This window comes from Ixodes scapularis, unplaced genomic scaffold (genome assembly GCF_016920785.2).
Source record: "Ixodes scapularis isolate PalLabHiFi unplaced genomic scaffold, ASM1692078v2 PGA_scaffold8__174_contigs__length_109621045, whole genome shotgun sequence".
Classification (NCBI taxonomy): Eukaryota; Metazoa; Arthropoda; class Arachnida; order Ixodida; family Ixodidae; genus Ixodes; species Ixodes scapularis.
The window spans coordinates 78,589,909-78,606,297 of record NW_024609883.1 but is presented as its reverse complement, the minus strand read 5'-3'; the positions used below and the strand labels follow the sequence as shown (position 1 = coordinate 78,606,297).

Sequence of the window (16,389 nt, the reverse complement as noted above, 5' to 3'; positions counted from 1 at the left end):
TTACGTTCTAAAAGGCTTGAACGAAGAAATCGATATATAAACTACACTGAGATACTCTCGTTGTACATCACCTAAAGGGACACTGAACCAGATACTTTTCTTTTTCTTTTATAGATAGCCCTTTCTGAGGATGTTACAGGGGTGCAGAGGTGAAAAAAAAAAAAACATATACAAAAAGCACGACTTTTGCAACAAACACAATTTCAATGCAACTCTGCAATTTACATTATCCGCGCAATTAAATATTAGACACTGCTTGAAACGAACTACTCGTCGAGATAGCTAGTTAAAGTTAATTATTACTGCACCACACAGTCACAAGTCGATACAAGCAACATAAACATAGAATTACAAATTATATATCGCATAAAGACATATCAATTCAAACGCAAACATAGTTGAGAAAGGGATGTTTCTAACAAAGCTGGTCTATTGCTGGTTACTCTTTCTTGGGGAAGAGCGTTCCACTCTGCCACTGTTCTGGGAAAGAAGGAATATCTGCAAGTATCGTTATCTGCCCTTTCTAAAGGTTTTCGACTTGAATGGGTACTTCTCAGAGGTCTAGATAAGCGAGGTTTCATGGAACGGGATATGTTAACGTTAAAGATGCCGTTAAACACGAGAATTTTCAACGTGATATTTTCCGACGGTCTGAAAGAAAGGGGGAGATTCAACCGCGTAAGCATTTCCATTACCGATTTCGTTCTCCGATACTTGGATAGGATAAACCATACTGAAAAGGGGTGAACGTACACAATGCACAAATAACCCTCATTGACGTACCTTGCCTTCAAATTGTACTCATAGATAAATAAATTATGACATACTGCATTGGCATTGTATCCTTATTAATGTGCTTTACAAAACGGATCGCAAAGCATCGTCAAAAAAGTGCTGAAAAAAAAAAGGTTAGCGTCGTTTTTGTTTTAGCCGCGGAGGGATTCTTTCATAACAGTCATTCGACTGTGACTCGGAGTGACTCTTGTGGAACAGTTATTTTCTCCGGTGTTAGGGAGTGCTAGCGACCGAAGGGTCGTGGGTTCGAATCCCACTTAAAATTCTTCACACTTTTTTTCTTATGGCAAATGAATTACTTTAGAAAGTGATATCATTTGAGACATGTGGCGACCTTTAATTAGCATTACATGAGAACCCGAAGAAACTGAGAAACAGAAAGTGGACGACACAGACACTTCTCAACATTGAGACATCTGTGCGTGTCCTCTTTGTTCCACGGTCTCGGATTTTAAAGGTGTTAATGCTTCCACAGATCTTTCTTTATAAGATACGTTTTAGAGTAACGACATTACAGCCACCTTGGTCCTTAAAATCGTTGTGGCCAGTTATCTGAAGCTTTCGGACATCGCAGGAAACGCTTTTTCGTCCTCCTGACATGATAAAGCAGTTTGCAACAGAGGAAAACGATGTCATCTGAGCTTCCTAACACCGCATCTAAAGTTGAGTAAGTCGCATTTTTGAATTCTGACGATCGACAGTTGAGTCTCCTCTGCACAAAGCACCAATATGGCGGCGCCCACTAGCAGATCGGGGAACGGAGTGCTCATACTCTCATTTAGTGGCTACAACGTAAATACTGGGTTGTGAAGATTCTAAAGGTTCTAAACAAGGAGGATAGAAAGGTAGGAGAGGGCATGACGTCAACCGCGTAGCCTCCACAAGCCATGCTCCCTTGACGCCCCGCCCCTTTCTCATTCTCCTCCTTACTCTCCGCACTTATCACCCCAACATGACCAGATCATGTGACCGTAGCTATAGACGCTTTGCAGCAGCTGTGCATGGGCGCCGCCATAACTGACTTCCAGTTTTTGTTTCCTCTTATTGAATTTTCTTCACTTCATCATTACCATAGCAGGCCAGGTTATGGCCACCTTAAATTCTATTGCGTCCTTCTACCCAGCATTGGCCTTTCTGGAGGCTCGTCAACACCCGTTTCAGTGGCTCGGTATTTACATAAGACAAAAGAAGGTCAGCAATGGCGGCTGTAATCTGGCGCGTGTGTAAAGCGTCTATACTCTGTTTCATACTTAGTGTGCAACGCTGTCAAAGCCTTTGGCGCGAGCATGGGGCTTGATGTCGTTGATCATTTGCACGCGTTCTCGCGCAAACAAAACCATGGATGAAGCCACGCGCTCGCGCCAGTAGCTTTGACAGCGTTGCACGCTAAGTGTGAAACGGAGTATAGCCTTCGTCTAGCCTTCGACCGGATAAAACCTACCGGACGGAGCGGCGCAAGCCTGCAAGGAATCCTTTTACAATGGACCATCCACCTCGCACGTGACATGCCACGCGCACGAATGGCCAGAGAGATCTGCGGTCACGTTGGGCACAATATCATTTAAACTTTTTATGACTAGGCTTCACCGGCTTCATCAATATTGCTGGTTCTAGCTTCTAAAGCGTTTTTTTCAGCTGGCTTCGGATCTGTCTGCGATCGTTCCGTCATGCATTCATTCCATTCATTGATATTTTCTGTAGGGAGAAAAGAAAAAACGCTTCGTATATTTTTTATTTATATGATGGGGAACGATAAAAAAAATGCACGAACACAACAAAATCTTTCTTCCCCATCTCAGGGTTTACAAGATGTCGATTGATTACCAGCTCGCCTGCACTCTCTCACTGCTTACATATATAATTACTTCTTTTTTTTCTGTGAAGCTTGTTTGCGTTAAGGCCCGTTCACACTTTCGACAGTCGCTGGAGCGACCAGCGACTAGCGACTGGTTTTTGGTCGCGGAGCGACCAAAACAGGTCGGTAGCGACCGATTTTGGGCAGTCGCTCCCTGACCGATTTCTCAAGTCGCGAAACCGAGTCGCTGGACGGCGGAGCCAATCAGAGTCTCGTCGGAAGTGATCTGTGCGTTTGTTTACATACGGCACTGCTACCCGCGGGAAATAGCGACGCGCGCACGGCGACGGTCACTGGCATGAAGTTCTGCGCGGAAGCTCTTATTAATGCTGTCAAAGACTATTTGTTTCTTTACAATAAGCGGCACTCCGACCACAAGGATCGGGGTAAAAAGCTGCAGGCCTAAAACGAGATCGGCGACATTTTCGGCGTGGCAGGTACGTACAATATAACTGTTCCGAAGCACCATTACGTTTTCTTATTTCCTGCCGGCACCTTTGATCAGAAAAACCTTTCAGCCGGCTCGAAAAGGTGTTGATTAGTTGGCAGCGAGCCTGGCGACTCGTCGGTCGCTCAATCAGGTGTGAACACTGGTGGTCGCCAGTCGCTTGTCGCTAGTCGCTCCAGCGACTGTCCCAAGTCGCAAGTGTGAACGGGCCTTTATTGCACCTTCAGCACCTATCAGGTTTGCTGTTTGCGCACGCTCTTCCCTTCTTCCTAAATGCTGCAGAAAGTTCGAACTTCCGGAATAACAGACACTTGCGTATACTATCAGAAGCACTATGAGCATGAACGCGCCTCCGCTTGTCGCCGCGGAGGCGCGTTCATACTCGTATTGTTTTCGACAGTACTATTTCATGGAAGTGAACTGTGGATTAGTGCATTAGTTCTCCGAACATCGAGGTAGATAGGTAGAAAACGTCTTGATTTGGCGCCGGACAGGACAGGGTAGGGGAAGTATGAGTCTTCTCGGTGGCTCTTGGCAATACCTCCTTGATAACAAAGCCCTAGTGCTGAATGAGATGGCGTCATCAGAAGGCCAACGCTGGGCACAGATTGGACACGACGATTGCGTCAACGTTCGGCTAAAACTTGACTTGAAGCCGAGTGCTGACGCATCGCTCGTTTTCAGTCTGTGACCAGAGTTGGCCTTCTCTGATGACGCTATCTTATTCAGCACTACCATCTTGTTTTCAAGGTAGTGTTGCTCTAGCCTCTCGGCCTAGACAATGCCGAGCTGACCAAGCATTGAGACGTGACCGGCGAGACCAACGAGGGATTCAGTTAGTCAGTTAGATGGAACAAATCCCTTTCAAAACACCGCGGGTACTCTTGAGAGTGCCTCTGGTACCGTAAATAAAAATAAAATAAAATAGTCACTTCTGGTCAAATTTGATATGCAAGGTGGCGCAAGCTACCGTCCATTATGAAGGCTATACCAGCGCTCTGACACGTCCTTTTTTTTCGTCCATTCATTCGTCTGCAGTTTTTGGCGTTCGGGGTTCGGGTACAGTTCGGGGCGTGTAGGTGCTGCAGTTGTTTGACTTCAAAATTTCGTTCATATGGCATCGTAAATTTCTATTATATCCTTACTAACGATTTTATGGGCTACTGCCCAACTTAGCCATGACTTGACCTCGGAACGTTGCTGCGAAGAAGCAATCGAAATGAACCTACTCGAGCCCGCTGGACACGGTAAGTTGGTACTATGTAAACAAATCACATTTCTTGCTGGGAGTGCACAGTCGGCGCAGTATATCAGTTACAAAGGAGGCTACATTGCTTTTGAGGTTTGACGTTTGCTTCCAGCCCTCTCGGGGTAGGTTTGGCGGTTTATTGACTTCGTCCCATGAGGCAAACATAGAAGCACTGTTTGCAGGCGAGTGTATGCACGTTTCCACTGTTTACAAAAATCACAGTCCACACGTGCTAAACCCCAGTCCAGCCAGTGATCGCTCGGGGTTGCGGCCAGCCAGAAAGTGCGCGTGCGTAACGCACAAACACAGCGATCAACGCGCTCTCATAGGCTTTTATAGAAAGGTGCATTCGCCTCGAGATTCGATCGGCACGGCTCATGTGTTGAAAAACAGAACTACACTTTTTTTTTTCTTTTTTTTTTTTTTACACTTACTTGGAGCAAGACTGATACTATGCACGCGAGGCCGAAGCCGTGGGAGGCGACAATGCAGCGCTCGCGCACTGGAATCAACCGCTAAGAGCTCGTGCTCTGTACCCTTGCCCGTACTCTGCCGTTAGTGTGGATCACAGCCGTGTATAATAGAGGGAGTTTGGTCAATGGGAGGCGCGGGCAGAGCCAGGGCGTGCACCAGGGCGTGCACCAGACTCGGAAAGAGGGCTTGGCATGCTCTCTTGACCAACCAGAAGCCGAAAAGAATCCTCTATCGGTGGTAGCGAGAGACAATTCTGACCAAAGGCCTATGTTCGTATATGGTTTTAATAAGCGCGTAAGAATGAAGTGTAGTAGCTCTTTATGGTTGAAAATAAGGTGCACATGATGTTTCGATCATGATCATGCTGAAAGATGCAAGAAACGAATGCGCCGCTAAACCCTGTTTTGCTCAAACGGAGTGTGACCGCTCAGACGCCAGATTCCCGGCGCTTGGCGCAAGGATTATGTCGATCATTCCGCTAGTCGCACTCTTCCACCATCATTTTGGATGAGCGTGGTTGAAGCATCACATGTATCATATTTTCAGTCACTGAGAGTTACTCCGATGCACTTATCAGTGATATTGTAGTGAGTGCGCAGGCGAGCTGGTGGAAATTAACCATTCTGATGTTAGCCTGAGACTGAGGCAGGAAAAGAGGAAGTTTCAAAGTAGAAGAAAAAGGAACAGTCGAGGATACGTCCCAATAGAGACGTATCCTCGACTGTTCCTTTTTCTTCTGCTTTGAAACTTCCTCTTTTCCTGCCTCAGTCTCAGGCTAACATCAGAATGGCACTTATCAGGTTTGTTTCTCATGACCACCGCCCGGGTATTATTTCCAGCTTCTGGTTGGTCACATTCAAATTTCTGAAGACACCCTGAAACACGCCCAGCCCGCTTTCAGCCAATGCCGCCTCCTCATTTGTCTCCTATACTTCCCAACGAATGGCCAAACTCTGTACGTATATGGCTCTGGTGTGGATGCTTTGCCTCTACCCACATTGTGGACAGATGCAATCATCACATGCCTCATAGAGAACTATGGATAAACAAAAGCACGCTTCCACACAATTCAATCTGGGTCTCGAGGCCAGTATTTGGGTGCAACTTTCTGTGGCGGTGATGCCGAAGGTGATGCCCATGCGGTCGCACACCTCGAGCGCCGATGAAAGCTGTGCACGTGCACTCTTGTCCCCAAGTGTAGCGTGTATTCACTGGCGGCCATAGCTGTGTGCGCAATTGCTGAGCACGTGCTGATGGCGAACTTCCACAGTTATTTTGGAATGTGCACTCCACACCGTCAAGGTTGCCGGTCTTAGCAGCCTATTAATGTGAGCTCATTCTGAGCATGCGCTCTAATCAGCACCCACAAATATGGCGTCCAGTGAATAGATCCTATAGCACGATTTTCCTGCGTTCAGACGTCCTGTCACAAAGGCCCATGTCCTTAGTCTTGCGTGTCGATAACCTCGCGTTTGGGGATCCCGTTTCACATTCTCTGCGTGCCAAAATCCCCGTCCTCGCTGTACCCGCCCCATATTCCTTTTCGCGCTCTGACCGGCGTTGTACCTTGCCTTCGTCCCTATGCTTATTTTAGCAGTCGGCTAAAAGCGTGAAAAATATTCACCTCTGAATGAAGTCGCTCTTCACAGAGGTCGAAGCTTTCTGGACGCTGCTTGCACAACCTTTCAAATACCCCTAGAACTCGCGTCCTAACGATGATGACTCATTTCTGCTTTTATAGATGACGGAGGAGCCATACCGGATTCGGGCACAACCGTCTGCCCACCGAAAGCTGCCAGGGCCATCAGGTTCTTTTGTTGTTTCTGCCGCTTCACCACCAGAGATCAGCGTGGAATGATCGGCCACCTGGTTCATCATGCCGATCATCGTCCGTCCAAGTGCCAGCACCATCCAAGGTCTGTTGTCGGTCTGGAGGAGTTGAGAAGAAGCCACACGAAGGGTCGCACGGAGGGCGCTCCCTTCGGGTGTCAGCTGTGTTCGAGGACGTACCGCAAGAGCTCCGACCTGCTCTTTCACATGCGAGAGCACGTCGCAGAAAACCCCTACAAGTGCCGGCTCTGTCCCAAGCTGTTTGCTTCGGAGTCCCGACTGTCCCTCCACATTGAAACGCACACGAGCAACGAACGGTTTAAATGTGACAGTTGCCCGAAGGTTTTTCTCAAAAGGTACCTCTACGTGAGGCACATGGGTACGCACGCGGGAGGGAAGCCTTACAAGTGTGAGTGGTGCCCCAAAGACTTTGCCGACGGAGACAGCCTGATCACCCACGTGCGGACGCATACGGGTGAGAAACCTTACAGGTGCGAGCAGTGCCCCAAGGCCTTTGCCAGCAGCTCCAGTCTGGTCGTCCACACCCGAATGCACACGGGGGAGAGACCTTACAGGTGCGAGCAGTGTTCCAAGGCCTTCTCCTGGAGCAGCAGTCTGGCCAATCACCTTCGAACGCACTCGGGAAAGAAGCCTTACAAGTGCAAACTGTGCCCCAAGACCTTCACCTGGAGGGCGTCTCTGACCAGTCACGTCCTGACGCACATGGGCAAGAAGCCTCACAAATGCCCGCACTGTCCCAAGGCCTACAGTAGGGAGGGCAACCTTGCCAGCCACATGCACACACACGCGAACATGGAGCTTGCCATGCGTTGGCAGAGTGTGTGAAGCCCTTCTTCAGGGCACTGTGCGTGTTTGGGGACGTCCGAAGGTGTTCAGGGAGCAAAGAAGGATCTAAGACACCCAGTTCTCTAGCCCCACGTCGGACCTCATAGCAGACCTTTTTCAATTCTTTTAACTTAGTAGGACCGGTTCTGTGTTTGAACGAGAACTGAGCAGCCTAGTATATATGCTTGGTTTGTGTTCCACTGTGTGTGAACTACGACATTTTTTTAGAGCGTAGCTCTTGGGCGCCCGTTTCCACATATAGCGGCGTCGCCATCAGCGTAATTGCGCACAATGCATTATGGGACGTCGCAGACCTATACACCAGTTCAATTCCCCGCTAAATTTAGCGAGGAAACTGAATTGGTGTGTAGGTTTGTGATATCCCATAATGCAGCACTGCGCATTCAGTTTCCCCGCTAAATTTAGCAGCGAAACTGACGTCGCATGACCTCAACACGAATTTAGTTTCTCCGCTAAGTTCAGCGGGGAATTGAATTGGTGTTGAGGTCATGTGGCGTCAGTTTTCCCGCTACATTTTGCGGAGAAACCGACTTTGTGTATAATTCACATGACATGAAGTCATGCGACATCATTTTCCCCGCTAAATTTAAGGGAGAAACTGAATTTGTGTTCAGGTCACATGATGTCAGTTTTTCCACGAAATCTAGCAGAGAAACTGAATCCGTTCATAGGTGACATGACACAAAGTTGAGTGATGCCATTTTCCTCGCTAGATTTAGCGGGGAAACTGTGACGCCTTGTGACATTGCAGGCCACGGCTTCACGAGAGTAGCTTCACAAAGTCCAGAGCAACTAGGCAAAAACGTTTCACGTTGAAACGAACACCGCATGCGTTGCACTATGGGGCTGACAACATACCCTCCTCATCCTCCTTGGCCTACCCTCAAACAAAAAAAACAAAAAAATCAAATATATATATACCTTAAAATATTGGGGGAGTGCCCACTCCACTTTCACTGAAAACTGGATCAATCTAAACATGGGCACTTGTCCGATCAAATTGGGCGCTTAACGTGTAATTTGCAGAATTCCCAAGTTTGGAACGCATTCATAATGGGTGCTTGAATGACGAGGGTTCCTCCGCGGTATTTTACGGTATATGTATATATAGGTATATATTTCTCCCAAATTCTCTGCCACAATATATCACAAAATCCACGTGCCTCAAGAGCTGCGCTCTAATTTCGCATTACGGAGAAGCGTAAACGTCTGTAAATTTTTAAGTTGTCTTCTTGAATATTTTCCTCTTTATATCTCGAACCAACAAAGCTATCCGGTTTCCACAAAGTGTATGGTTTGGTAGTTTATGATGTGATCCACAGTTTTAAAAGGTTGAAAGAAAAACGCTGCTTCCCCTTTTAAAAAGAAATATTGGAACTACTTTCCCCACTCGCCAAGCCTGCGGAACGAGGCCACTGTTTAAGGAGCAAGGGAATGTATAACTGACAGCAATGTGTTAGGGAATGTTTTAACATTTTAAGAAAGCTTTATAAAGTCTATTATGTTGGCAGCACCAGAAATAGTCTGGGTTCCAAGTAAGTATTACGTTGCACTCTTATCTAGGCTTTTCTTATTTGTGTAGAAGAAAAGTAGGGTGGATAATTAATGCTGGATAGAAATGTGGCCTTTATTTGGCCATTTTCTTGTGTGGTAGCAGCACTCTGGACCTTATCGACGCTGTTTAATTTATTTCTTTTTCCCAGCTGTGGCAAACATTGGTCTGCTCAAGCGACTAATCCCCCTCCAGCTAATCGATTGTGCTAACGATTGTTCGACGAATCAGTTAACCTCGGCTTTTCAGCATGCAAAGGAATGACCTGTACGAATTCGTGCTACCACGCTATACTTCGTTTCACCTTACGAAGGACCGCAGCGGGCACTACGAGTAGTCGCAGCCAATTTGACGCTAAAAAATTTCCGTGACTGCGCACCTCGCACGTCGTCGTGCCCTTCCCGAACGTCACACGATACTTGCAAATCGTTGGATTGGTTTAGATTGCTTGAAGTGTCCTGCACCGTCTATCGTTGAAACCTATGGAGCGTGTTAAGGCCCCAGATTAGATTAGCACTTGTGCTGCACTGCTCTGTACAACTCGGCAATAGACCCTTTTCAAAATGTGCGCGTCATCCAGAAGCTGCTGTGCCAATCATCAGTGTCTGCCATTGTTTGGGTGAATACTCTGAGCATGTATTGGACACGAGGGCTGGGTTGGTGTTTGGCGTGAGCTCGGCCGAGCTCGTATCGAAAACGACTGTTGCGTCAGCGTTTGGATGAAGGCTCAAGTCCAGTCGCACGCTTCGTGCCCAAGAAATGTTGACTGCCAGTGTTGCTTGATGGGGCTTTTGAAAGGAGTCTATTGCTGGCCTATTCTGCTGCTGCATCTCACAGTAGGCATCATGCTCGCACAAAATTTATTCCTGCGCAAAGTTACCACAGATACTTGGTTGTGCATGCGTCGGCGAAAGAATGAAAGAAAGCCAAATGTTTTGCCCGACGTTGTACTCGACACTTCCACCAGAGGTCAACAAGTGACAAATGCCTCAACGTTTTTACAAAAATGTTTGTCTTGGTTTTTCTTTTTGTAGTCATGGGTCGATCGAGTGTATGTGTGTACTTAGCATACAAGTAAATCTGTAACAAGAAATGAAAAGAAGAAAAACTGCCCCAGTCAGTTTTTATAGTTTGCTTTACAATAGTGGATGTAATTAGTGTTCTAAAGAAAGAACTTTGAATTTAGGGCACCCAAGTAGCAGTGATTTTAATGGTCTCGATGACAATGTCAAATACTCTGCACTGCAATGCTATAGTATCCTAAAGTATGAGTTTGCGTTGCTTTCTTACTTGATCAATACTAAAACCCAAAAACTGTGCATATTTACATTTCTAGAATAAAGCTGTTTTAGTAAAAGAAACAGTGGCTTCATCAATGTGGAATTCTGTGATTACCTTCATGCCTGTTTGTTATAGATGAGAACTTGTGACAGTATTTAGTCAAATTCATTTCATTCTCATTTTACTTCACTCTGGATTTGCCCTTTGGTGCAGCATGGCCTCAGTTGCTTCTGTTTCACCAATCTCGGTCGTCACCTGAACCAACAAACACTCCTGGATGCATTATTTATTGCAATGTTCTCTAAAAATATATGCATCCTGATATGTAACACTGATGCAAAGTCACTTGTCTGGTTTATTACATATGCATTGGCACCCATGGGGGATATGATCATTTGGCATGGTCACCGAGTCGCTACTATTTGCAGTACTTCTAGCACATTCATTTGTTTTCTATAGCGACTGTTTTCAAAAGGGAAACCGTTAGAAATTGAAACAGTCTCGAAACAAAAATGTATTAATTTTTCCACTCTTGCTACTCTACGTTGTGTCTTTCCATTTAAATAAATTTAGTACTGATTACAAAAAAAAAAAAGCTGTCCTGTAAAGGGTTAGATTTCTTTTTCTTCTCGAAACGTTCCCCACAGGGAATGTTCTCCTAAGTTGTTGAATGTATCACTTCTGCACTTTAAAGTTGGCAGCATACACTCTCGGTCTCCCTTTGGACATGTTCCTCCAATCAAAGGAATAATATCCAGGACGAATTTCTGATGCCTCGACATAACTTGACACAGAGCAAAGGCTACGGCACCAGTGAGCCAATCAAAGCATCGGAGTGTATGTGAATCACGTGACGACGTGCCATCAGAGTACACTCCTCCCGTAAAGTGTTCTCACGTGCTTCGCTCTGTCACACTCATTGGCTCAAGTGGGCCGTAGCTGTGACCCTTTGCCAAGTCGCGATTAATCCGGTCGAACGATTGAACACACTAGAAACATTCTTAGCAAAAGACATGTGTGAATATTAGAAATTTTGAAAGAGTGATTCAAGTGCCGATATATTTATTCATGTCCTTGAATAGAAAAGAATAGTTTGAATTCGTTTGAATTATTAAGCATAGCCTGCAAAAGAATGTTCTGGCAGAGGCATATTAGATCCGTTGACTGCGGTTCCCCACATGGCACGAGAGCCCTGCGGCGAAGCCATGCGCTCGCCCGTGCCGTGATGAAGTAGCGGGAGCGGCTTTCCCTCACTCCAGCGGGTTCGTATGCGGGCATTTTAAAACGCGAAAAGACTAAGCGCCAACGAGATGGTGGAATTTAATCGTGCCACAAGGCTGCCCCAGTCTCAGATAGTTTAACGACATAATTTTGAAACGGTTGTGGCTTTGTATTTGTAGATGTTTCGATTATCACTTCTTGTTTTAGTCTAAAAAATAAAATAGTGAAGCGACTATTTTGAAAATGTGTTGGAAGCACTACATTGCCATGATGCAACGAGAAAGTAAGAGGTTGTGGTTTGTATTTCTGAAGTCTAGGCAGCAAGGACTTGTACGAGTTTTGACTTGGATTAATTAGCCTTCTCTTTTATTGCTTTTACATTAAGTGTGTGTTATTCACTTTGCATAAGATGGATTTACAAGATTCAGCTGGCTTCAGCATTGGATATGGGGAAATGCTGTATCAGGGGTGGTCAGGCTGACCCGGCCTAAGAGCCGCAAACAAAGCCACGAAACTTCCAAGAACTGCGGTGGGGGGGGGGGGGGAGGGGGAGGGCAAATTTTTGTAAATAGCAATAAACGAAACTCGAACTACTTTCAGTCTATCCGAATCAAAAGCAGTCCAACTGTACGTAAGGCAGTAGCACAAAAATACCAAACCGCAACCTGCCTTTCGATTTAAAACGCGTTCCATTTCTCTTCTTGGGGACATGCTCGTGTGACCGGTGGGGAGGAGATGGGGGGGGGGGGAAGGTTGGGGAGGGAGCCACGAGCCGCACTGTAACATGGGAAGAGCCGCATGCGGCACTCGAGCTGCAGCTTGGCCACCCCCGTGCTATATGCTCCATTGCAAACTTTTCTTGCCCAAGAATGAGCCTCGCAATCTAAACCTTACCTTTTATTTGAAAAAAAAAAAAGAACTATTTGGAAATTTTATAATAATTCTGTGTTGCAATATTTTGCACGTCGAAAGTACAATTAAATGTCACCTTGGGTGCAGGGCAGCTTATCATGTAACTCCCTATTTTTTCTAAAGAAGGTTCAATGGAGATTTTGGTTAATTACCCAAGCACCAAGAAGCACGCTGAAAGTATAATTGCATGTACTGCAGACTTTGGTGTCTGCAGCAGTAACTGTTTTAAAACAAAAATTTGAAACAAATGGCACTTCGCACAGGCTGTTGTCAGCACCTTCTTTCGGTATTTTACTTCAAATCTTTTATGTAGATAAGGTGAGTGAATATGTGCACCAACATTCTCAGCATGCTCAATAATGCTTGGATAATTGAGCAAAATGTTTATCGAATGCATGGATGTATTGCACTACGTTCAAAACATTTCAAAAGGATATGGCTATTCATTTCGTACTCCCCCAGTCCTATTCCAAGAATCACTCTTTCCACATGCCAATTCTGACCCACCGAAGTAGTTTACAAAACCACGGTTTCACAGCATGTTCCTTGTTTTACTTCTAGGGTTATGCAGAGAACTGAAACAGTGTCACAAACAGTGCTGTAATTTCGAGGTAAAATGGTAAACGGTTACCTTGTCCGAGAGTACAGTAGCAAAAACCCCTTCCTATAACAGGAAAAAAGAAACTTCTGCTACGATGGAGGTTTCAATCAAGCAAGCCTCATGGCACTGATGTCCACCTAGTTTTGCAATGTCCAAGGCAGTCGAGTGATCTCGCAGGGTGGTGCAGTATTTTGAGCCATTCCATGAATGGTAAAAGAAGTTTTTCACTAAAAGAAGCAGCCAAAGTTGTGAATGTCAACTTTGAGTAAAACTCGTATACTATTCCGGTCCACCTTGTGATGCACCGCAGTGGACGCTAAGAGCCATCGGAACCAATCCAATGTCGCGCCAGCGCTGTGTGACCTTCTGGAAGGGTGCAGCAACGCACAGAGTCGTTCAATATGCTCGCAGTGCTAGATTGGCTAGGATGCATATAGCATCTGCTATTGTCCGTCATAAGGGGAAAGGAAGTATAGCCCAATCTGTCTTTCCTTTTCTTGGGGATTGTGTTCAAATTCACACAAGCCCTTGTTCTAGGAGTTTCGGAAGAACGAGGATTCGTTGATCAGCATTGCCGCCCCAGTGCCCCGAATCTCATCTCCGACACTTGTGGACAAGAGTTTGGTTGTACCTGCAAGACACGAGCCCATGGTGTCACTGTTGCTGCTTCTGCGACTGTCCGAGTAGTCAGAAACTGCCGGCCAAGATCTCTGCCTGCAGTCTCACGTGCTCTTCGTAGGAGGAAAGAATCAGGCTTCGGGTTCGCTCCGGTGATCGAGGGCAGGAGACGCAGGGTTAGGTGAAAGATTATGGTCTCTGCGACCATTTTTTCAGGACAAAAAATAGGGCTGCGTAGGTCGCTACCCGATGCAAATCCACCATTTCCCGAATTCCTGGTTTGAGAGTTTTTCGGTGTGTAGTTACACGAGTGTGGTACGAACAAGTGCAAACACTCCTTTGAGAGAAACAGCTATACTTGTTTTCATCTAAAGAAAAAAAGGAGTTTTGCACGTTGTTTATACGCCGCAGGAAGTAGTTCTTACAAGATTTGGTGGTTGGGGGAAAAACCAATGATTTTGGTGTTTGAAGTGTGTACGTCTTGATAAGATAACATATATCTGATCTAAAATGCACCTACCATACAATACCGTGCATCCGCCCATTCCACACTAAGCGCCCACCCCTAAAACTTGAAACATCTGAAAAAATATGCACAGTACATATATAAGTAAATTGATGACCTCACATGCGCCCATCCCCTATTTTTTGGTGATTATCTTCAAATTTTGTGTGGGCGCTTGCTCGGTATTTTACGGTACATATATCTTAATTCTCTATATAAATGGTGGAAATTAGTAATGCCTCTCTGCAAGAAGCCGGACTTTCTTTAGTACAGTTCTTGAAGTGAAAACGACTATGGATCCTTTTGGCCGCATTGAACTACGGTGACTTAGAGCGAGCTTCCAAAACATCACTTTTGTGCTCACTGCGGCTTATCTTTTGCCCCAAAGTTCAAACAAAGAAGTTTCTCCCCTCCTCTTCCTCTAGTTTGTACGTTGCTCATCCAGGTCGAAACAGGCAGGGGTGGGGATTGAACCTAGCATCCCTGGGTTCTGCAGCCTGAGCTTTTGCTCCACGTGCTTCGAGCTGGTGTGCGCTAGTCCACTCGGCCACCGGCGCTGCAAGTAGGATGTAGCAGGGGGGAAGTACTTTCATATGTTCTAGCCAAGGAGGTTAGAAGTACTAGGAGGGGGCACGTTCCAATATTGGTGAAGCCTAGTCATAAACAGTTTAAACGATGTTGTGGCCAACGTGACCATAGATCTCTCTAGCAATTGGTGCGCGTGACATGCCACGTGTGAGATGGATGGTTGATTGTAGAAGGATTCCTTGCAGGCTTGCGCGCGCTCCGTCCGGTAGGTTTTATCAGATCGAAGGCTACACTGTGGTGTATTCTAGTACACCATAGCTAGACGAAGGCTAGCTATGGTCACGTGATGTGGTCACGTTGGGCTGGATAAGTGAGAAGAGTAAGGAAGAAAGTGAGAAAGAGGCGCGGCGTCAAGGGAGCATGGCTTGTGGAGGCTACGCGGCTGGCGTCACGCCCTTTCCTACCCTTCTATCCTCCTTGGTTCTAGCTCTTATTGTCCACGACTGTACGTGTGTTCGCTGCTGAGTTAGGCAGGCCGTAGTGAGCACCCCAAATTCAAACACAGAAATAAATAAACCGATCGTATTTAGTATAAGCTACCCAGTCTGCATCCACATTTAATTCCCTCTTGATGTACACATTTCTTTTCAGGTCTAGCGCTGGACCTCCGATGTTGTCTCAATTACGCAAAATTACGGGACCAAATTTCCAAGATTTGGACAACGGCCGTTCGGATTTTCACAGAACATAGATGGCATTACAGACCAGCTAGCTACAGAGCCGTCGCTAGCTAGACAGATGGCTTAACGTGACGACTTTCGTGCAGGGCAGTCTTTGCACGGCCCGTAACACACATCTTCTGACGGATATAGTTCGTTCCTTGAACTTAAAGCCGGCTGACGATGCCAAGTCTGGCTCGCACTAGCGGAATCCCTTCTGCGACGCCGCGATGGCCGCCTCGTTGGTCTGCATCTGGAACTCCTGGAAGCGCTGCGAGATGCGCTGGTTCATCTTCATGTACTTCTCCATGCAGTTCATGGCGCACTTGTCCTCCTTGTCTCGCACGTGACGCACCGTGAAGTCGTGCACGCAGTCCGAGAAGCACAGCTCCGACAGTTTGTTGTACGAGACGAGAAAATCTTTGAACTGCTTGATCTGCTCCGCTTGCGGATCGCCGCTCGTTGTGATGGCCGCCATTTTCGATACGCCGAAAAAGCAAATTCAGTGCTATGGTTACAATACTAGTTTCGTACTTTTACGATTTGTTAAAGTAATAATAATTTACGTTTTCCTAATTTTTAGTTGAAAAAAGAATTGTAATCAAGGTTTTTCTTTTATAAACTATCTTGTTTTTTAAGATGCCTGTAAAAACGAAAAGATGCTTGATATGTCTCAGCAGCAAAATGCAACCGATATCAATTGTTATTTTTAGTTTCGGTGTGGTGCCTGCCATAGAGTTATTATAATGTACGCTAGAGGTTCAACTGGCGCTAGTGTGCTGCTGCAAATTGAAGCAGACAGCAACCAGTCCGAAATTGACTTCCGGTAATGCATTTCTATGGGAAAAAGCGAGTGCATTTTCTCGCTGCGCTCGATTATAAGAGCAAATATCACGAACACTTCGTACCTACTAGGCACATTAGAACATTTCCC

General features: G+C 46.0%; 2 protein-coding genes across 2 annotated transcripts; one reads left to right on the top strand and one right to left on the bottom strand.

Moving 5' to 3' along the window:
* Positions 1-4,132: 4,132 nt before the first annotated feature.
* LOC115317273 (zinc finger protein 525) lies at positions 4,133-10,680 on the top strand. The gene is made up of 2 exons (XM_029976868.3): positions 4,133-4,345; positions 6,563-10,680. The coding sequence occupies exons 1-2, from the start codon at positions 4,318-4,320 to the stop codon at positions 7,495-7,497; spliced, it is 963 nt and encodes a 320-aa protein (XP_029832728.2). The 5' UTR covers positions 4,133-4,317; the 3' UTR covers positions 7,498-10,680.
* Positions 10,681-15,321: 4,641 nt separating this feature from the next.
* LOC115330559 (mitochondrial import inner membrane translocase subunit Tim9-like) lies at positions 15,322-15,964 on the bottom strand. The gene has a single exon (XM_029992425.4). The coding sequence runs from the start codon at positions 15,931-15,933 to the stop codon at positions 15,658-15,660; it is 276 nt and encodes a 91-aa protein (XP_029848285.2). The 5' UTR covers positions 15,934-15,964; the 3' UTR covers positions 15,322-15,657.
* Between the last annotated feature and the right edge of the window lie 425 nt (positions 15,965-16,389).